This window comes from Gossypium hirsutum, chromosome A06 (genome assembly GCF_007990345.1).
Source record: "Gossypium hirsutum isolate 1008001.06 chromosome A06, Gossypium_hirsutum_v2.1, whole genome shotgun sequence".
In the NCBI taxonomy this organism is placed as follows: Eukaryota; Viridiplantae; Streptophyta; class Magnoliopsida; order Malvales; family Malvaceae; genus Gossypium; species Gossypium hirsutum.
This window is the reverse complement of record NC_053429.1, coordinates 8,922,934-8,945,690: the sequence shown is the minus strand read 5'-3', so window position 1 is coordinate 8,945,690 and position 22,757 is coordinate 8,922,934. Positions and strand designations below refer to the sequence as shown.

Below are 22,757 nucleotides of genomic sequence, written 5' to 3'. Positions count from 1 at the left end.
TTTCACAACGAACATATTTCGATCTTGATACGAACGTCGGCGCCTCTCGTTTTACAAGCTCTGATACCAAATAATGTGATCTGGCCCGGGTAGCTGATATGAATTCACGCAGTTGCCCGATCGTAGTCGAGAGAATTGTTCGTGTCTCGATTCTTAGAAATAAAAGTAAAAGATTAGAATAGGATAAGCGGAAGGTTTCAAGAAGGGTAAGTTTAATAATAGGATCGGTTAAGGGTAGCAAAGATTGATGAAGGATAGAGGCCCGGTTTGGTTAACAAAAAGGAAATTTGGATAGATGGGGATGGAAAACGAACTCAACGTCAGGAATGATTCAACACTAAAAAGTTTCACCCCGATTCCTATATTGTTAAGGTGAAAATATGGATAGATGGATAGGTGAACGCCACACCAAGATTGGTGATAAGTTCAAAACAATACGATTGACGCCACTAGCATAAGCTAGATAAGTCTTTTGAAACTTGCACGAGATATGAGAGGAAGCAACCTCACAAGAACAATGTTCTTTAAACAAATTGGCAAAAAGTCCTTTTACAATGAAATGAACAAAACTATTTAAAGGCAATCATGTAGTAACCGAATGGACAAACTAGCTAGCTTAAAAGCTAAGCAAATTCGGTCATGCACTAGCTAGAATGTTCTAGAATGAACACATTAATTATTTAGTCTTGATTCGGCTGATGAGGATGTGTCTGGACAGCTTCATGCATGAGCTTTAATCACTTGCTGAATGTACACCTTTGGTAGCTCAACGGGTTGTCTAGGTTCGGCCAAGGTGCGCATGAAACTTCCAAGAGGTGTCTTTTGGCTGAATAGGTGCTTAGGAAACTCCAAGGGTCCTTCCACATGCATCGACTATACATGGAAGTTGGAAGGAGGCTTGAACCTAGCCGTACATGCACTTGTATTAAATGTCCCTCATACATTCTTGTGTACCGTCCATGGGAGATGCATCTCTCAATATTCATTAACCCTCTATGTACATGAATGTAAGGCTTCCAAATATTGAACCGATCCATGCATGTATCCTCCCGTTCATTGAATATTCCCGTCCATGCACCTTGTCATGAATGAATCTTCCACATTCGGCTAACCTACATAAACAATTAACATAATTAAATAAAATATAACTATTCATATAATTACAATTTAAATTAATAACTAAACAACTTAATAACACTAACTAAATTCAAACATAATAATTGTTAAATTTATTAAGTTCTATTATTTTCAAAATTTGATGCGCCAACCATATCATCATATATGTAATTTCATGTTATGTTAACTTGTTATTTTCACATATTACTCACAAAAAATCTAGTTAATGGATTAATGATTTTCATTTGCATCAAGATTAAAATTTCAAAATTCAAAAAGTAAAAGAAATAAGAATGATTTGATTGGAGAATATGGATGAAATCTACAATTGTATGCATAGTCCAAGACTAGTAATTGAATTAAACCAAAAGGATTTAACTGTTATTATTTGGGTTAGGACTAAAATTGACCAATTTGAAAAGTATAAGGATTAAAATTGATCAAATTAAAGAACAGCGACTAAGTCCATAATTTTAAAAAACTAAATGGACTGATAGCAGAATTCAACTTTTTTCCCTTATCCCTAAACGGCCTTCAGTAACCAGCAGGAACTAAAATGATTTTGTTTAGGCCCAAACAAGATTGAAAAAGTGAACTCAAGATTTTGGGCTAGGATAAAAAATTTGTCGGCTTGCCCATCAACAAATTAAAGCCTAAGAGTTGTCCAGCAAGGAGTTTCTTGAATGTTTGAATTATTTTATGTAAAATATTTTCTATTATTTAATTTTTTTTAAAATTATTTTTAGTGAAACAGATAAAGCATTAATTATATTGTTATAAAATATTGTGAAAGTATTACCATTTGACAACAGAATTTTATTTTATAATAATTATATTATTTTATATAGACTTAATAAAAACTAATGACAAATTAAAATATAAAATTGAAGTTATGGATTAAAGTGGATATGACACGTTAGAATATACGTGTTCAAGGGTCGAGTAATTTATCCCAGTTCAATGGCCTATTCAAAATTTGAGAGGTTTTGGATAAAAATATTAGACTCGGAAAATGAGCTTGAGTAAAAAATTAGACACGTTAAAAATATGGGTCAAGTTTAGTTTTAAACATTTAAGGCCCGAGTTTAACTCATTTTGTAAATTAGTTATATATTATATAATTTATAACACACAAAAAAATGAAATCTATAGTACCATAAAACAAGATAATATATTTTTTGGTACCTATTTTTAACTTCAATGTGCATTTTGATACATATGTTTTTTTTTTAAGTGATACCTATGTTAGGCTCCCTGTGCATAAAATAGTATTTGGGACTAACATAGTTAATTTTTTCTATGTGATCCAATGAACATTTGAAACGTGATGATGATGATATTATCATGAAGTTATCATCTGAAAATTAAAAAAAGAAAATTTAAGAATCTAAAAAAATATTTAAACTTATAAAATGTTTTTATTTTCAAGAAAATTATTAAAAATTAAAAAGAATGTAATTATGATAAAAAAATTTAATATATTTTTTCATGATTTTTATTTAATTTTTTTAAAAAATTTTATAAAAATTTGATTTTCTATAAAAATAAAATCTAGTTTTTATAATTTTTTTATTTTTATGAAAATTATAAAAAATTATTAATTTTATATTTTTTTAAAAATATTTTAATTTCTTGATTTATATATATTTAATTATTTTTAGACTTTTTAATTAATTTTTGGAAGATTATGTCGTTGTGGTGTCATCACTACCATGTGCCCATTGTTGTCTAAGCCACCATTTTTAGAACCAAATCGAACTGGACCGACCAAGATATCAATTCAGAATAAAGGGTTGGACCTATTGGCTTGTGAATCGATTGATTTAATCAATCGAACCAATGGTTGAATAAGTTTCTTCTGTTTTTTTAAATAGTTTTTAAATTTTTAATAATTTATTCAACTCAATCGATTAGACCAGTTAAATTGAGAACTAATGGTTTAACCAATTCAACCATTAGTTTGCTTTCAAAAAGTTTGTTCCAAGCAAGTACTTATGTCACGGGCCGTGAATCAAAATCCGTGACAAATGCCCACAAAACATCCCATAGAGGTTAGCTAATTAAATGAGGCTCATTTAACTCACTTGAAATAACCCGATTGTGGATCACATTTAGAAACCCATCTATTTGAAGCCTTGGTGGCCCAATAAAATACTTTAGTAAAATTGAAGTTACCATGGTGAATATTGTAAATCTTAATGGATAAGATTCTATAGAGTTTAAATACTTTAGGACTCTCATATTGTAGATAAGTTTTAATATTGACTGCTGATGTAATTTAAAATATACTATTAGATTTAGAAGAGCTCAACTATAAATAGAGACATTTCATCTCATTTATAATTGTCGAAACCATTTTTTTGAAAAACGGTTCGACTTCATATTTTGAAAAGAAAACAGAAATTGGGAGTCGCCACCAATCTTTTTTATTTAGGTGTGATCGGGTCACCAAGAAGTTTGGTCATTTTAATAAAACATTTTGGTTTACTAAAACAACGATTTTGGACTACGAAAGTTGAGAAAATGAGTTCGGGGGTCGGTTACGTGCGAGGAAGGGTTAGCACCCTCGTCACGCCCAAAATTGGTACCTAATCGATTAATTAAAGTCCTAATGTCGAAAGTTGAAAAGATTTTAAAATAAATTTTAAAATACAATCCCTTGTTATGAATGCTTGAAAAACTTGAAGTGGATAATCAGATCCTCTTGTTTCGAAGAAATACAATATCACATCCAACACGTAGGATACGATATTTCAACCTTCGATACCAAAATCGTCTCATAGTTTCCAAAACTTATGCATTGAAAATTTAAAAGGATATTCAGTCGTTTGGTCAAACGATAAATCCAAACCCAACACGTAGGGCACAATTTCTCGAAATTTTCAAACACCAAATATTGCCTTGTTTAAAAATCTCGAATAAAAATGCAATAGTATGAAACAATTAAGATTAATCTTGTTTCAAAGAAATAAAATATCACATCCAGCACGTAGGACACGATATTTTAAACCTTCAATACCAAAATCATCTCATGATTCCCAAAACTCATACATTGAAATTTTGAAAAGAATATTCGGTTATTCGGTCAAACGATAAGTCGAAACCCAGCACGTAGGGCACGGTTTCTCGAAATTTCCAAACGCCAAATATTGTCTTATTTAAAAAATTTATTTTGAAATATAGCGAGTATGACATTTAACGATGAGTGTTATTTTGTTTGAACTAAAACGAAACGTTTCATACAAGATATGATTTAAACTAGTTAAAATGAAAGGCAATATAGAGCATAGAATAGTGATACATGAATTAGACGATGTTATTGAAGGTCAATGAAGATACTAACAAATAATTTCTAAGGCATGCAAAGGCGACATACAATGAATATTATTTAGATACCAATATCAACCATTAAAGAAAAATGAAATAGATAATATAAATAATTTAAAATAAATGACAAGACAAATAAAAAAAAAATCACCAAATAGTTTAGTAATATACGACATCTTAAGATAATAATAGAAAGATTTACGATAAATAATAAAAGAGTTTAAAATAGTTTACATGTGAAATAATATAACCAAGCAATATATAAAAAATTTAAAATGGAAAATATATATAAAAGGATGAAAATAAATAACATAAGAGTATTTAAAACTAAAATGTGTAAACAATTTAAAATAATTAATATAAATTTAAAATAACTAACATGTAAAATAATTTGGATCGCATAATGTATAAACTTGAAATATATAATATGTAAAAGTCCAAAATAATGTAAAAGAGCTTAAAATAAATAATATGTAAAATAATTTAAGGTAATGTATAAAGTAACAAATAAAAAAAAAGTCCTTTTAAAAGGACATATATAAGAAGCTTAAAAGTAAAATTTAACATAAATAATATACAAACAATTTCAATGAAAACCTATAAATATAATCCAAAGTAATATATACAATATGTATGCATATATAAGTTTAAAGTATATAGATGATTTCAAAGTAAATAAGACATAATAGTTTAAAATAAATAATGTAATGATGTGTGAAAAGATAAATAATATGGAAACTTGATGAATAAATAATGACGAAAAGAATAAAATAAATAAATAAATCAATTAAACCAAGTAAGGATTCAGTTGAAATAACAATAAAATTCAAGGTATAAATTATAAATAACGGAGAATAGGCTGTCGAGGGTCTAAACGAAATATGCTGAAACAAATGAGGGACCTGGATTGTAAATAACCCTTTTTAGGGAAACACGCGGATCCCCCTGGAGCGGGTCAGGTTGCACGCAGATCGCCTAAAACGGCGTCGTTTTGACGCTGATGATCTAGGTGCTAAACGGCACCGTTTCGTGTCTGTATACAAACCTAAAGATTTCATTTTTTATTTTTGTTTCATTCTTTTTAAAAAAAAAAAATCTGAAAACACCCCCTATTTTCATTTATCCTCTGCTAGGGTTTATACCAACCCATCATCGCCGCCGTCGTTGATCCACCGTGGATGGTGGTTGGGGTTGTGCGAAAAGGGGCTTTTTAACCCCGGTTTTGAAGCTCTCGAAGGCCATATTTCCTTAACCTTAGAGCCCGTGATAAGAGACCTCGTTTTCCACTTTAGAGTCGGTTTCAACGACGGAGCAGGAACTTTGACGAAGTAACTTCGGGATCACGGTGAGTCTTCTTTTCTCTTCCCCTTTTTATATATTTAAAAAAAGAATTTGGAAACCGAAAATAAAAATAAGAAAACAAAAAAAAATGAGATCCAACCTTTTTATTGTTGTTTTTTGCTTTCTGATTGCTTAAAAACGTCCCCCTCAATACATTGATCTTTCTAGCTTTTATAGCCGAATAAAAACTTCATATTCTACTGTTTATTTCACTATTGGTGCTGTTCATGATTTCGTTTATGCTACTATTTCTATTTTTCTTGTTTTTGTCTCTCTTTCCTCTTTTTGCAGGGCTAGCGCTTAGTCAACGGAGGGGAGAAGGGTTTCTTTTTCCATTTCGGTGCAAGCTTGCAGACAAGCCTCCGGACGAGGTGCGGGCGACGTGGCTGAGGAGGGGAGAAGGGTTTAGGCTTCTGTAAAAAAATGTTTAGGTACATGGGCTTGTTATTTTTGGGCCAAGTTTTTTAGTTTTGGGTCTGCAAAAATTTGGACTTGTGTTTTGGACTCTGGACTGGTAATTTTGTATTTGGGCTTTTGTTTTTATGTTTTTTTGTTTGGGCCGGTTAATAGTTTTGGGCTCGGGTAAATTTGGGTTCTTACAATAATCATGTCATTCATAGTTATTGAATACATTTTAGAGCATTTACTCAAAACACATTGTGTGCATTGCTTGTAGGGTTTTTGTTCGATTTGAGCGTCTTTGTCTTTTGTATTTGCTTTCACTTTACTTCGGTGTCTTAGAGAACTTCCTTCGTGAATTCTTACTTTTAGGAATTAGATTGACTTAGGCAGATTTGAAGTAAAGAAATCATCTAAGGATGCGCAGTTTGTGATACTTAAGTTCTAGCCCCATGACACTTATATATACGCTAGATTTTGTCACACTCAAGATATGAGTGAAAAATGTAAGTAAAATTTTTTAAAGAATGATATAATAACAAAAAAATAGCTTTGGTTGAAATGATTAAGTTAAAAGTTAAATATCACAAGGGTTTTAGTTCATACCCAATTCTGTATAAGTATTTTTCTAAAATTTATATGGAAAAACAAAACTACCATCAAAATAACATTTATTATTTATTAAAAGTAAGGGAGTTTTAATAAATTTGATACTAAGTTAATTACCTGGTTGAGAGTGAATGTTGATATTAACCTCTTATCTAGGTACAGCCTTTGCGTCAAACGTCATAGGTTCTAATTTTTAAGCATCCGTACAATATCAAGGTAGTTAAGTAAGACTAATTTCACAATAACTCTTGTGGTTCAAGGCAAGGGAAAGGCTTCAGTGACTCAACAAGCTTCTAACGGTTTGAACACCAAAGTATGTTGTTACAAAAATAGACTCATGTTTAAGAATCATGTTAATTACATCTCATTGATTTAAGCATAGGAATTCCTTTTTTTTTAAAAGGTAAATTCATTAATTTATTCAATGAATGGAATCATTCAATTTAGAAAAAATAATAATAAACATTCGTCATAGATGATGAAGAGCAAATTTTATTAACACAATAAAGGCTTTAGTTTTGGCATCAATAGAACATCATGACACATTGACAATTGGCTTTGTTACAACTCAAGCACGACATATGTAGAGTAATTTCAAACATTTAATACGATAAAAAAAATTAGAGATGACGACAAGAAAATAACTCTTAAAATTACTTGTAAAACTAAGGCTTGAATCATATATAGCATAGATGAATAATAAATGTGAGATGCTGATGATAAACAACAGCCATGAAATATGTAACATATGTTATTGAAAGTCATAATCCAATCAACATGCTGCATAAGCATAAATTAGCAATTCCAACACAACTAGACATATTTTGACAAGTTTCCATGGTTAAGCATGTCATGCAAATTTGGTAACCTCTACCTTTAAGGACGATTCTTAGGAATTTAATTTGGAACACGAAATAGTTTGAATTAACCATATTTTAAGAGACTAAAATTTGTCTAAATAACTTTTTGCTTCAAGAAACGAAACATAATTATGTAATTAACAGTCTTTTTAATTTAATTTCCATGACTGTCAAAAAATGATTGAAACGCAGTGAAATCAACATTGCAGACTGCCTAGATTCAATATCAGCAGTTATGTGAGGTTTGATGAAGGAAATTGTATACACAAAAATATGATCATTAAAAAATGAACCCAATAGGCCAAAAAGACTAATAAAGAAATAAGCAAAGATGCATCAAATGAATTGAACATGTGGGAAATCTAATATGACAGCTTACAAAATGACAATCAAAATTAGCTTCTTCTTCTTCTTTTATTAGAAGAAAAAAAAACCATTTTTAATTATTAATGTGTATTATTTTAGGACAGCTCAACATGTTTTGTGTCAAAGCTGTTTGCCCACAAAGCTATGGTTGTGCTCCATTTTGATAAAATTGTAATATTATATTAAAAACACAAACTAATATTTTTATTTATTAAATATCATTATTATATTTTATAACTTTAAGAAAATACATTTTTATATATGAAAATATGAGGTAAATATGTGTAAATTAATTCAGATTCAAATCATCATATATTTGACTTTAAGAAAAATCATATATTTAAGTATAGAAATATAAAGGTTATAGGGTTTACTTTATTTTAAAAATTCAAATTTTAAATTTTAAATCCATTTCATATTCCCAAAACCATAAAATAAAAGAAAAAAAAGGTGGACTTCCTTCCTTTGTTCTTTTTATAAAAGTTTTATGAAAATAGAAATATTAGTCCCTCAATTTTAATTTTTCACAATCTAATCTCAGTATTTTATAAAAATAAGTTAAAAACTAGTTCATTTATTGTTATTAAACACATGGTTTTAAATTAGTAAGTTTTATTAAACTGTTGATTGTTAAGTTGTAGTCAATAAAATTTTCTATTTTCAGGATGAATTTTAACAAAATAAAAAAGAAAACCCAGTTTTTGGATTTTGTAAAATAAAAGGAATGAAATTCAAAATGAAACCTTTTGCTCTCAACAGCTGTCGGTTTTCTAATGTGTATGAATGGTGAAACATGAAGTGGGCCACGTTCTTGATTAAATCAAGGTATAAGAAAAATGAACCTTAAACAAATAATTAATATTTGATATATTATTAATAAATCAAATGATATTATATCATTAAATTAATTTACTATATTATATAAAATAATCAAAGTGAAGAGATTTTTGTTGTATTAGGTGTAAAACTCATTAGTAAACCATCATATTAAAATAATTTTGTAGCCCAAATTAAATTAAAATTCCTATTTTAAGGCAACCCAAGTTTTTAATTTTTTTTCTCTTATTCGTTGACCTTTGACCAATCAAATTTAAGGCCAAAAGAACAAATTATGAAGGAATCATGTGGGTCTACTCCTGAAATTAAGAATAATTCATGCATAATCTGCTTTGTTTTGTTTTAATGGTAATACTATCTTTTTCGGTTATCTTTTTCAAGATTAGATGATATAATGCATAGTGGCCCAAATCACTCATCCATGATTTTTGTGTGTGTCAATGGTAATGGGAAATTTTTTCAAACTTTTATTCATTAAATGTAATGGATAGTGAATCATAATTGAGAAAAAGAATTTGAAAGTTTTATTCTCATTAGCAACAAAATACAAATTTTAATTTAATCTTTAATTACAAATTTATTTTGACAAATAGTTTTAAAATGTCTAGGAATTAGCCTGGACAATTTAGCCTAGGCGAGAGTGATCATAAATTCTTTTGCAGATTTGAACTAACTGCCCACGGGTAGGATGGTTTAAACTTAACACCGATGGTGGAGTTCATGTGAATTCTGGAAATGCAACGGTGAGTGACCTAATAAGGTGCTCGAATGGCAATTGAGTTTTAAGATATGATCGGAATATGAGAATTAATTCGATTTTAGATACTAAATTGCAAGCAATTATTGATGGGATGAACATGACTTAAAATGCAAGAATGCGTGTTTTGATAGTTGGATGTGATAATAAACAAACAGTTGATTTAATAATGGGATGCAAAAACATAAAGTTAATGTAACTAGGAATTTCTTTCCAAACAAATTTTATAATAAAAAAAAATTATTTCAATTAAAAGATTAAGGTTATAATTAAATCACGTTATGATACATCTTTCCAAATCAAATTTGTGAATATAAATTCATAAGAAAAACAAATGTGTGAGTACAATAATTTCTTCAACTATAATAAAAAATTCAAATTCTACTAATTGTAAGTTAAAAGGATTAAATTTTTGTATATAAATTTGGTGAATTTTAGTATTAATATTTTTTGGATTTTAAAATTTCAATTCCAAATCAAATGATAGTAATTAAATTCATTTTTATTAAATTTTATTATTATTATTTTAAAATAAAATGATTAAAATATTATTAAATAATATAAAATTTTAAAATTACGAAATGATATTTTTATAATTTCTCTAACTGAAATGATACTTAATTAATTTGTGAGACTAACTCAATTATTAATAATAAAAAAATTGAGATGGTAGGTATACATGAATAGATAACAAAAGCAAACATGCTAATTATACTTCATCACCAATATGTTGCTCCACCCTGGTTTACGCTGGTGATGGTTTTTCTTTTTCTTTTTCGTTTTAGACTTAGTTTTCCCTTATCAATGTATCATGAGACATTGCAATATTAAATAACATTTTTTTTATAATTTTTAATTTTTAAAATTTAATTAATTATTAACTTCACATACTGAATTATTAAAAGAGATGATTTGACAAACATTACCACTTATAATCATTTTCCCTTTTAATCAACACTAAAAAAAAAAAAAAAAAAACTAAAATATTTTTTTAAAATTGAGAGGAGAACAAGAGAATAAGATTCTTTTATTAATTTATTGTACAAAGGAGAATAAGATTTATTAAGAAAATAAAAATAAAAATGTAAGATTCAGGTCATCTTCATGGGCATTATGGTAAAAGAAAAGCATACAGAAGAGAAACAAAGGGCTCCCTCTAATGGTAAAGCAAGCACGTTGTAATAAATTTGCATCAACCTCTATAATTGCAATTTAACCCTCTGTCTCTCTCTCAAAAAAAATCTGAGGAACAGTGACACTGAAAAAACAGCAAAACTAACGTCATAATGTTATGTTTCAGAGCAAACCCTCCTACATTGTTTCTTCTTTTTCTTCTCTCTTTGTTTCTTTTCCGACCTGAAGTAGTTTCTGAAGCCTCAATTTTCCCAACTTCACACATCCAAGGTGTTATTTTCTTTTAAAGGGAAGTTTTGAGTTTTTATTTCTGGGTTTTTTTTGTGGTTTCAACAGTTTCTTTTTATATTCTTTGATAGGGTATCATAAAAGCTTAGTTTCTGGGGAGAAAGAGCAGGGTGAAGTGTTGCCATGGAGGAAGATAGAAAGGAGGAACCTTGTAGAGGGAAATGAAGGAGCCAACAACTCTTCTTTGATTTTGGCTGAAAAGAGGACTCAGAGGAAAGACCCTCTTAATGATTTTAAGAAGTACACTGGTGGCTGGAACATCAGCAATCAGCACTATTGGGCTGTCAGTTTCTTCATCTCTTCTTCACCTTTTAATTTCATTTTTCTTCTAATCATTCATTTTGGCCTTTTTTTTATGTCATTTTGGTATTTTTTGAAAAATTGAGAGATTTAACCAGGATTCCTGAATTTTGTACAACCTTGAATTGTACAGTTTTATATGATCTGTTTTTTTCATAGAATTTTTTATGTTTTATGTCATTGTGATAGGTTGGTTATGATTTTTGAGAATATAATTAATTGTATTTCTAGCCATTGAGTCCTGTAATCCAGTTCTTCCCCTAAGTTCTTATAATACATATTATAAATTAGATTCTATCTATTTTTTGTTTAATATCATTTTTATGGTTTATATTTGCAGTCTGTGGGTTTTACAGCGGCTCCATTCTTTGGCATTGCTGGAATATGGTTTGTGTTATTCGCGCTATGCTTGTTCGTCATATGCATCCGTCATTGTTGTTGTCAACTAGATTCTTATGGCTACTCTCGAATAGCTTATGCTCTATCTCTTATTTTCCTCATACTCTTCACCATTGCTGCAATGTAACTCTACTCCCTCTCTCTTTATGAACTTTCAATATATATGTGTTTAAAGAACCACATTAACAGTAGCTGGAGTTTCAACTTCATTTTACAGTGTCGGCTGTATTGTGCTGTACATCGGTCAAGGAAAATTTCATGCCAGTACAACGAACACACTGGATTTTGCTGTTCATAAGGCAGATGTTACGGCAGAAAACCTTAGGAATGTGTCGGATTATCTTTCTGCAGCTAAAACAATTAGTGTAGATTCAACTATTCTATCACCTGATATCCAAAAAAGCATTGATGATGTTGACAAAAAAATCAACGCTTCTGCTTCAACACTTTCCACTCAAACAGGTGATAATAAAGACAGAATTCAACACGGCTTGGACCGCGTGTAAGTTAAAGCACGTAGAATCTTGAAATTAGAATAATCTTGGAGTGCAGATCACCAAACTGATATTATGGTAAATGATGCAGGAGATTGGCTCTTGTCATTGTCGCAGCTGTGATGCTTTTTTTGGCATTTCTTGGATTCTGTAAGTTACTATTGCTTCTCTAACTATTCCTCCTAGATTTGTACTAATTTGAGTATTACAGTATCATCTAAACTTTATGCTGTTATTTTTGATGAGTTTGCTGCAGTATTCTCCATTCTTGGATTGCAGTTTCTGGTCTACACGTAAGCGAATTATCATTAATGTATTTTTGGTTGTACGCTTCAAAATAAATGGTATAGATCTTATGAACATGTGTTACTTATCAAACACTTTGGTTATTAACCAATGCAGGCTGGTGATCTTTGGGTGGATTCTTGTTGCCGGCACATTTATTTTATGTGGTGTATTTAATCTCCTCCACAAGTATGTTCTTCTCCTCCCCTCTAGTTTGCTCATTAAAACCTGAATGCACATGCATATCTTTGATATAATTACCAGGTTTTCTGCGTACTCGGATTTATGAACATGCTAATGGTGATATAGCTTACGGTTTAATTTCTTGGCCAAAAGATAAAGACCGTTCTTAGACACTTCATTAATATGAATATGTTTACTAAATTGAAATTGTTTCCCTTGCTTCACAGTGTTGCAGGAGATGCATGTGTTGCCATGGACCAGTGGGTCCAGAATCCCACTGCACATACTGCGCTAGATGACATTCTGCCATGTGTGGACAATGCAACGGCCCAAGAGACCTTGTTACAAACCAAGAATGTCACTCACCAACTTGTAACTGTCGTGAATGGCATCATCAATACTGTTGCCAACCGTAATTTCCCACCACAATTGGCACCTTTATATTACAATCAATCCGGTCCATTGGTGCCTGTTCTCTGCAATCCATTCCATTCAAATCTCTCGGAGCGTATGTGTGCATCTGGTGAAGTTAGCTTGTACAATTCTTCTGAGGTAACAAAACTAGCCTTTCTTATAAGTGGAAATTACTTGACCATGAATAAATAGGGATAAATCTAATGCACGATGCACACTCATGTAGCATACATGTCGAGTCAGAGCATACACTTATACCCTAAACCCCAAAGACCGTGGTGATTATGTTAATAAACAAGTTCTGAACACCATGGTCAATCTTATGTTTCAATAAAAAGTCTTAAAAAAAGGTTTCAAAATCTGCATTAGAGTTTCTCAGCCCATTTTCAGGCTTCCACTTATTCGAAACTTTTTACCACATCTCATGAGTGGCTATGTTTGTTTTTAAACAGGTTTGGAAGAAATATACCTGTAACATATCTACACCTTCCGGGATTTGTACTACACCTGGGCGGCTGACCCCTCAATTCTATAGTCAGATGTCAGCTGCGGTGAATATTAGTTATGGTCTATATCGCTACGGTCCATTCCTGGTTAATTTGCAAGACTGCACTTTCGTGCGCGATACATTCACAGATATCAGTCATGATCATTGCCCAGGTCTGCGCCGCTATAGTCAATGGATCTACATCGGATTAGTAATTGTATCTGCAGCTGTGATGCTGTCATTGATGTTTTGGGTGATTTATGCAAGAGAGAGAAGGCATCGCGTTTATACTAAACAGCACGATGCTAGAGTGGAAGGCGTAAACAAGTCACTAGAACGTTACAAACCGCACTTGTTTATTTCCGAGTAACTTTCGTTGCATTACTTTGTATATTATGCTTGTTTTCCTTAGGTTTGAATCGTTGTGAAATACAGTAGATGTGCTTAATCTTGTGCCTGCTAATTGTTCATCAATGAAATGTATTTTTCCTATTAATCTAAAAGCATAAGCAGGAATAAGATTTTTGTCATCATCAATAAATTAAAGTTCTATGAACTGTCATACTATTTTCTCTGCACCAAAATGTGACACTAGAAGACATCATAGCAAGAACAAGTGCTTTGCTTTCCCAGATCCAACATTTCCCATGTAAAATGTCCCCAAGCCAAAAGTTGGCGACATGTCTTTATCAGTGTGCTTAATGCATCTCCAACTGTGGATTTGAATATGCCAAATCCAATACGTGTCACCATTTTTTGTCAGACTTAGAAGATAAGGGGATGCTCAACGCCAATGCATGTTCGTGCTTGTCCTAAGTTTTACGCAACCCACCTCCAAGATGGGTAAGCAAATCCAAGTTTAACTCAATTTTCAAAGTTGCTACTCTGCTGAACTATTTGATTCTTTTTAAATTCCAAATACAAACAATATATATCCAAATATCTATAATCACGGTTAAATTGATAATTATCTAAATCAAAATAAATTTAAATACAACTGTATATACTAAGACTTAAACCAAACCATACATAATATTATCTCACATTCTACAACCTCAACTTTGTCAGACTGAGCCAGGAAATTAATACATAATATTTTCTCGATTTTCCTTTCTCTATTAAACTCGTTTTGCGTTCCTTCCATCAATCTTTCTTATTTTTTCATCTCATAAGTCATAATTTAACTGCTTTTATTAAAATTTGAACTCAAATTTCTTGACTGGAACTGGCACGCATGCAACCAGGCAGTCACCATTGACTAAACCTATTGATTACTAAAATGGCCCTTATGCCCCTTCAAAATTACATGGGAATTGAAGCACCTAATAATGCTCAATATCCATAACACAATACTGCCGTTAATTAAAAATCCATGAAAGCAAAGCTTAATTAAGGCACTATGAAAACCCCAACATTATTCTCCCATGTTTCCGGCAGTGTCTATTGTTAACATTAATGGGAGACAACATTAATGGCAAACAATACAAAGTGGTGCAAGTTTAGCACCCTAAAGTTGACTTTGAAAAAGTGACATGGGATAATTTTTTTTGGTCCTTGAGATAATGGGCTATTTATTGTTTGGTCCTTAAACCTCAACTATAAATAGGCCTTCTCATTTCTCATTTCAATTCATCCCAACCAATCTTTCTCTCTTAGTTTTCTCTCTTCTCCCATTTGAGAATTCTTAAGGAATTCTATTTGTTTGTAATATTTTGGAGATAGTAAAGTTATCATCTGGTGTTAGTGCCCGAGGACGTAGGTATAATTTACCGAACCTCGTTAAAACTCTTGTGTTCTTTCTTGTCCTATTTTTCTTTCAATATTTGAGAGTATAATAGTAGTATTTAATTGTGCTATTAAATTACTATAGAAGGGATATTCTGTCTAAGGAAAGACTTGGTATTTAAGAGATCCATGTGATCCACCTCTCTTTCCTGGAAATTGAACTTTGTGTGATTTTTTAGTACAATAATTTACACGCTTCCGACCCTATTGGAACAACAAGTGGTATCAGAGCCGAAGGTTAATCGTAGTATGCTCTGTGGTTGCAGTTTAAACTGATCTTCCACATCAGAAAAGATTTCCTTAGGTATATTGAAAGATTATGGAGAAAACGGTCGGTGTAGGAGCTTTAACATCGTCCATGTGGACAAGACCGACAATTGCAAATGCAAGATTGGCCGTGGAGATCTTTGATGGCACGGGCCATTTTGGTATGTGGCAAAGTGAGGTTCTAGATGCCCTTTTTCAGCAGGGTCTAGACATTGCCATTGATGAAGAGAAACCAGATGATGTACAGGAGAAAGATTAGAAGGCGATCAATCGGTTGGCATGTGGCACAATTCGATCATGCCTTTCTCGAGAGCAGAGGTATGCTTTTTCGAAGGAGACTTCTGCAAATAAGTTGTGGGTGGCACTTGAAGAAAATTTTTTGAAGAAAAACAGTCAAAATAAGCTCCACTTGAAGAAAAGACTGTTTCGCTTCACATACGTCCCAAGTACCACAATGAATGACCACATCACCAAATTTAATCAGTTAGTCACTGATTTGCTGAATATGGATGAGACATTCAAAGATGAAGATTTGGCTTTGATGCTGTTGGGGTCACTTCCTGAGGAGTTTGAGTTCCTAGAAACTACTCTACTTCATGACAGGAGTGATATATCTCTGAGCGAAGTCTGTACGGCCTTATACAGTTATGAACAGAGAAAGGACAAACAGAAAAACTCAATCAGAGATACAGAAGCTTTAGTAGTCCGAGGTCGTTCATACACTCGGAAGAAAACTCAAAAGGGGAGATTAAAGTCAAAGTCCAGACTCGGGAAAGATGAATGTACTTTTTGTCATGAGAAAAGGTCACTGGAAGAAAAATTGTCCAAAGCTGAAGAATAAGGGAAAAGCTGCTGTAGATGCTTGTGTTGCTAAGCATGATACTAGTGACTCTGAACTATCACTGGTTGCATCATCATCGTCGTTCCATTCAGATGAGTGGATATTGGATTCGGGTTGTACCTATCATATGTCCCCTAACCGGGAGTGGTTCTCTGATTTAGTAGAACTAAATGGAGGAGTTGTTTATATGGGCAATGACAATGCCTGTAAAACTATTGGGATAGGTTCAATCCAATTAAAGAATCAAGATGGATCAACCAGAGTTCTGACTGATGTTCGGTACGTGCCCAGTTTGAAGAAAAATCTCATCTCATTAGGAGCCTTGGAATCCAATGGTTCAGTTGTTACTATGAGAGATGGGATTTTGAAAGTGACATCTGGCGCACTTGTGATATTGAAGGGCATCAGGAAAAATAACTTGTATTACTACCAAGGTAGTACAGTTATTGGAGCAGTCGCTACAGCTTCCGGTAACAAAGAATTGGACTCAATGCAGTTGTGGCATATGAAGTTGGGACATGCCAGCGAAAAATCCTTGCAAATTCTGGCAAAGCAAGGATTGTTGAAAGGTGCAAAGGCTTACAAATTAAAATTTTGCGAGCATTGTGTTCTGGGAAAGCAAAAGAGAGTGAAATTCGGTACTGCTATCCATAATACAAAAGGTATTTTGGAATATGTTCACTCAGATGTGTGGGGGCCTTCCAAGACACCTTCATTGGGAGGAAAACACTACTTTGTTACTTTTGTTGATGACTTTTCCAGAAGAGTTTGGGTGTATACCATGAGAACTAAGGATGAAGTGCTTAGAGTTTTTCTTAAATGGAAAACTATGATCGAAAACCAGACTGGCAAGAAAATCAAGCGGCTTAGGACGGACAATAGAGGGGAATATAAAAGTGATCCGTTCTTCGATGTGTGCCAAGAGTATGGTATTGTTCGACACTTCACAGTTAAGGATACACCACAGCAGAATGGATTGGCAGAGCGTATGAATCGAACATTGCTGGAGAAAGTTCGATGTATGTTGTCTAATGCTGGGTTGGGCAAGCAATTTTGGGCTGAGGCTGTGACATACACTGGCCATCTTGTTAATCGTTTGCCATCATCTGCATTAGAAAGAAAAACTCCTATGGAGGTATGGTCTGGAAAACCGGCTACAGATTATGATTCCTTACATGTGTTTGGAACCACTGCATATTACCATGTGAAGGAGTCAAAGTTAGATCCGAGGGCAAAGAAAGCTCTCTTTATGGGAATCACTTCTGGAGTGAAGGGATTTCGTCTTTGGTGCTTAAGCACAAAGAAAATGATCTGTAGCAGAGATGTTACCTTTGATGAATCTGCTACATTGAAAAATGTAGCAGATAAAGATATTCAGACGAGCAATACTCCACAGCAGGTGGAGTGTACTCCAAAACAGGTGGAGTTTGAGCAGATGGGGATTTGCCCAGTTAATAAGTCTAATTCTCCAGCCACAATGGAGGAATTAGAGGTTGAAGAGGTTCTGACCCAAGAACCACTAAGTACACCAGAACCAGTTGCAGTTGCAAGGCCACGGAGAGAAATTCGTAAACCTGCTCGATTTACTGATATGGTGGCCTACGCCCTTCCCGTTGTTGATGATATTCCTATCATTTATCAAGAAGCAATGCAAAGCTTAGAAAGTGATAAATGGAAAAGCGCCATGGATGAAGAAATGCAGTCTCTCCGGAAGAATAATACTTGGGAGTTGGCGCAATTACCGAAAGATAAAAGGGCAATCGGATGCAAGTGGGTATTCACAAAGAAAGATGGATCTCCTAGCAAGAAGGATATTCGCTACAAGGCAAGATTAGTAGCTAAAGGCTACGCTCAGAAGGAGGGAATTGACTACAATGATGTATTTTCCCCTGTTGTGAAGCATTCCTCCATTAGAATTTTGTTGGCCTTGGTAGCACAGTTGAATTTGGAGCTAGCTCAACTTGATGTTAAGACGGCTTTCTTGCATGGTGAGTTAGAAGAGGAGATCTATATGACTCAGCCCGAAGGATACACAGATGCTGGTGGTAGAAATTGGGTTTGTAAGCTGAACAAATCGCTATATGGATTGAAGCAATCCCCGAGGCAGTGGTACAAACGATTTGATAGCTTTATGAGAAGGCAGAAGTACACAAGAAGCAAATATGACAATTGTGTATATTTGCAGAAGCTGCATGACGGATCTTTCATTTATCTACTCTTGTATGTTGATGATATGTTAATCGCTTCGAAGAGCCAAAATGAGATAGATAAGCTGAAGGCTCAGTTGAATCAAGAGTTCGAGATGAAAGATCTAGGTGAGGCCAAGAAGATTCTCGGCATGGAGATAAGTAGAGATAGACCGAGAGGCAAGCTCTACTTAAATCAGAAGCAATATCTGAAAAAGGTATTACAATGTTTTGGTGTAAATGAAAACACAAAACATGTAAGTACCCCACTTGCTTCTCATTTGAAACTTAGTGCTCAATTATCTCCGAAGACTGAAGATGAAAGAGAATATATGGCGAAAGTCCCATATGCTAATGCAGTTGGGAGTTTGATGTATGCGATGGTGTGTACGAGGCCTGACATTTCACAAGCTGTTGGAGTTGTGAGCAGGTATATGCATGATCCTGGAAAAGGACATTGGCAAGCTATGAAATGGATTCTACGGTATCTTCGAAAAACCGTAGATGTTGGTTTAATTTTTGAACAGGATGAAGCACTTGGTCAGTTTGTAGTTGGATATGTTGATTCCGACTTTGCTGGTGATTTAGATAAACGTCGTTCAACTACGGGGTATCTGTTTACTCTTGCGAAAGCCCCAGTGAGTTGGAAGTCTACCTTACAGTCTACAGTAGCTGTGTCTACTACAGAGGCAGAATATATGGCAGTTACAGAAGCTGTTAAGGAGGCTATTTGGCTTAATGGATTGTTGAAAGACTTAGGAGTTGTTCAAAGTCACATAAGTTTATATTGTGACAGTCAGAGCGCTATTCATTTAGCGAAAAATCAAGTCTATCATTCAAGAACCAAGCATATCGACGTAAGATATCACTTTGTGCGGGAAGTCTTTGAAAAAGGAAAAATTCTACTTCAGAAGATTCCGACAGCAGATAATCCCGCAGATATGATGACCAAGGTGGTAACAACAATCAAGTTTAATCATTATTTGAACTTGATTAACATCCTAAGAATTTGAGCACCTTCAGGTGTATGGCGCTCGAGAGTGCATTTGTAGGCACTACAAAAGATAGCTTTATCGAATTTGGGGAGTTGAAGGAAGTGTGTGAAGATGTGATTATCCTAATCAAATCTTCAAGGTGGAGATTGTTAACATTAATGGGAGACAACATTAATGGCAAACAATACAAAGTGGTGCAAGTTTAGCACCCTAAAGTTGACTTTGAAAAAGTGGCATGGGATAATTTTTTTTTGGTCCTTGAGATAATGGGCTATTTATTGTTTGGTCCTTAAACCTCAACTATAAATAGGCCTTCTCATTTCTCATTTTAATTCATCCCAACCAATCTTTCTCTCTTAGTTTTCTCTCTTCTCCCATTTGAGAATTCTTAAGGAATTCTATTTGTTTGTAATATTTTGGAGATAGTAAAGTTATCATCTGGTGTTAGTGCCCGAGGACGTAGGTATAATTTACCGAACCTCGTTAAAACTCTTGTGTTCTTTCTTGTCCTATTTTTCTTTCAATATTTGAGGGTATAATAGTAGTATTTAATTGTGCTATTAAATTACTATAGAAGGGATATTCTGTCTAAGGAAAGACTTGGTATTGAAGAGATCCATGTGATCCACCTCTCTTTCCTGGGAATTGAACTTTGTGTGATTTTTTAGTACAATAATTTACACGCTTCCGACCCTATTGGAACAACATCTATATCATCAAACTCCAAGTCCGGGCGCCTCACATGCCTGTGTTCACCAACCTCTCACCCAGGGTCCTTTAGGTGCACCCTGCATCGAAGTTTCAATAAACTCTAAGCCCAACCGGGGTGATTCCTGACTCACCAAATTATCAGGCTAAAGTGAAACCCATCAAGCCTGCCAGCCATTGCATTCAAAGGAAAAGGAATTTCCAGCCTAAGCCCTCTAGGTTTTGTTTATTGAATGGACATAGAAACAGTGTTGTGGTTGCAGTTTCTTGATCCTATATTGCCGGTTTAGTTGCAAGAATTTGGCCTAACTGCTATCTTTTAGGAGCTTAAATTTTTTAAGTTATTTAATTCCCACCAAAATGAATCATTTTCATTAATTCAAAAAATTAATTAAATTTAGAGTTACCTATGGGTAACGCAGTTTGGTCCGTGTTGGAGGTCCGCTTAAAAAATTGGAGGATTTAAATAATAATATAGATTTGAAAAAAGAAATTTGAACAAAAAAAAGCCTGTTTATGAGCTTGGCCTTAGATAAGGTTTTTTTTGCCCTGCCCAGCTTGGATCTTCAATAAAAAAAACTATTGTTTTTGTTGCTGCTTTTTCATGTTTTGCTGTTTTTTTTTTCCACTTTTTACTATTATTTTGCTACAATTTCACTATTATGTTGTTACTATGTTATTGTTATTATTTGGATATTGTGTAATACTTTTTTTATTGTTAATTTTGTTAATATTTTAAAGTCATTTGTTTGTTAAGTTGCATTTATCTATAAAGTTTTTTTAATTTATTTTTAATTTGTTGAAAAATATTTATTTTAATATTTTTAGTGTATTATATTTTTTAAATTATTTAATTTTAAGATTATATTTTTAATATAAATATACCAGTTAAGTTAAGTTTTATAAAGTTAATGATATTTGTAAAAAAGAATGACTATTTGGTACAAACTTTTAACTCTACGAACGGAGTTTGAGATTCTATCATGTGTCTTTATGTAGTATTTAAAAATAAATAAATAAATAGGACATAAGACAAAATCTCAATCTCGCTTATGGATTTAAAGCCCCGCTTGTGGATTTATTAAGAATTTGCACTAACTAACTACAAAATAATTACACTTATAAAAATGTGTTAGTATTTGGTACTTTTTTTATTACACAAACACCCTTAAAAAATTGTCAAGTGTCTCTCTTTTTTAAATATTTTATTTTTTAATATTTTATTTTACCCTATAGAACACCTGTTAACTTGTTAACCTTGCTTGTAAAGTTTAAAAACTATATTGACAATGTACCAAATAATTTCTTTACAAAAATATATAAATATTTTTTACTTAATAAGTTATATACAATTTTATTATTATTATAATTATAAAATTTAGGCTAAACTACATAAATAGTCATCCAACTATAAAAAAAAGAAATCATTTTAGGTATCAAAAATAAAAGTTCGCAATTTAAGCACTCACATTACATAATTCGGTCATTTTGACTACTTTTAAAATAAAAAACGATAAGTTGATGTGACAGTTAAAAAAATTGGTATAATATCAAATTTAGCCTTCAACTTTTACATGTTATATCAATATAGTCATTATTTTAAAAAATTAACCTCAAAATTTACAAATTATCTCAATTTGATCTTAATTCTAAAAAATTCAAAGAAATATATAAAAATAAACAAATATTTTCAAGAAAATATAATAATAAATTAAAAATATATAAAAATAAAGAATATCGTTGACAATAAATAATAATATATAAAATTTAAAAATAAATATTTTTTAAAATATATAATAATTAATTTAAATTTTATATTAATATTAATATTAATATTAATATTAAATAAATATAATTACATTAATACTAAACAAAATTAAAATCCCTCAGTCCCACTCTCACCACAACACCATTTAAGCACACAAATTTAGATATGCAAGACCCTTACACCACGTTTGGTTGGTGGAATGGAATAACACTCTCCCATTGTTTATTGAATGGTAAACTGTTTCTTTGTTTGCTTGAACGTAATACTTACTCAATGCAATGATCATTACTTCCCTATTTATCGTCCTCCCCTAATAGATATATACCAAAGAATGCCTATTCCATGCAACCTTGAATAACAAAACAAAATTAATTTTCAGATTAGTCGTTTAAAATTTAGACTTAGAAAATATAAAAATAAAATATTAAAATATTTTAATATAATTTAATATTTAATATTCAATTGATTTAATATAAAACATTTTATTTCAAAATATAATTTAAAATAAAATATTTTAATATAATTTAATATAAAAATTATTATATTAACAATGTTACTAAATTATATATTATTTTTATTAAATTATGTTTAATAATAATTATATTAAAATA

General features: G+C 32.1%; 1 protein-coding gene and 1 long non-coding RNA gene across 2 annotated transcripts; both read left to right on the top strand.

Moving 5' to 3' along the window:
- The first annotated feature begins 5,322 nt into the window (after window positions 1-5,322).
- LOC121230400 (uncharacterized) lies at window positions 5,323-6,437 on the top strand. The gene is made up of 2 exons (XR_005928372.1): window positions 5,323-5,788; window positions 6,076-6,437. It is a non-coding gene; the product is annotated as an uncharacterized lncRNA (long non-coding RNA).
- A 4,309-nt stretch (window positions 6,438-10,746) lies between these two features.
- Window positions 10,747-14,092, top strand: LOC107962558 (uncharacterized). The gene is made up of 9 exons (XM_041115072.1): window positions 10,747-11,016; window positions 11,106-11,317; window positions 11,675-11,856; window positions 11,951-12,235; window positions 12,319-12,377; window positions 12,484-12,520; window positions 12,630-12,701; window positions 12,923-13,247; window positions 13,562-14,092. Exons 1-9 carry the CDS (start codon window positions 10,899-10,901, stop codon window positions 13,964-13,966), a joined length of 1,695 nt encoding a protein of 564 aa, XP_040971006.1. The 5' UTR covers window positions 10,747-10,898; the 3' UTR covers window positions 13,967-14,092.
- Window positions 14,093-22,757: the final 8,665 nt, after the last annotated feature.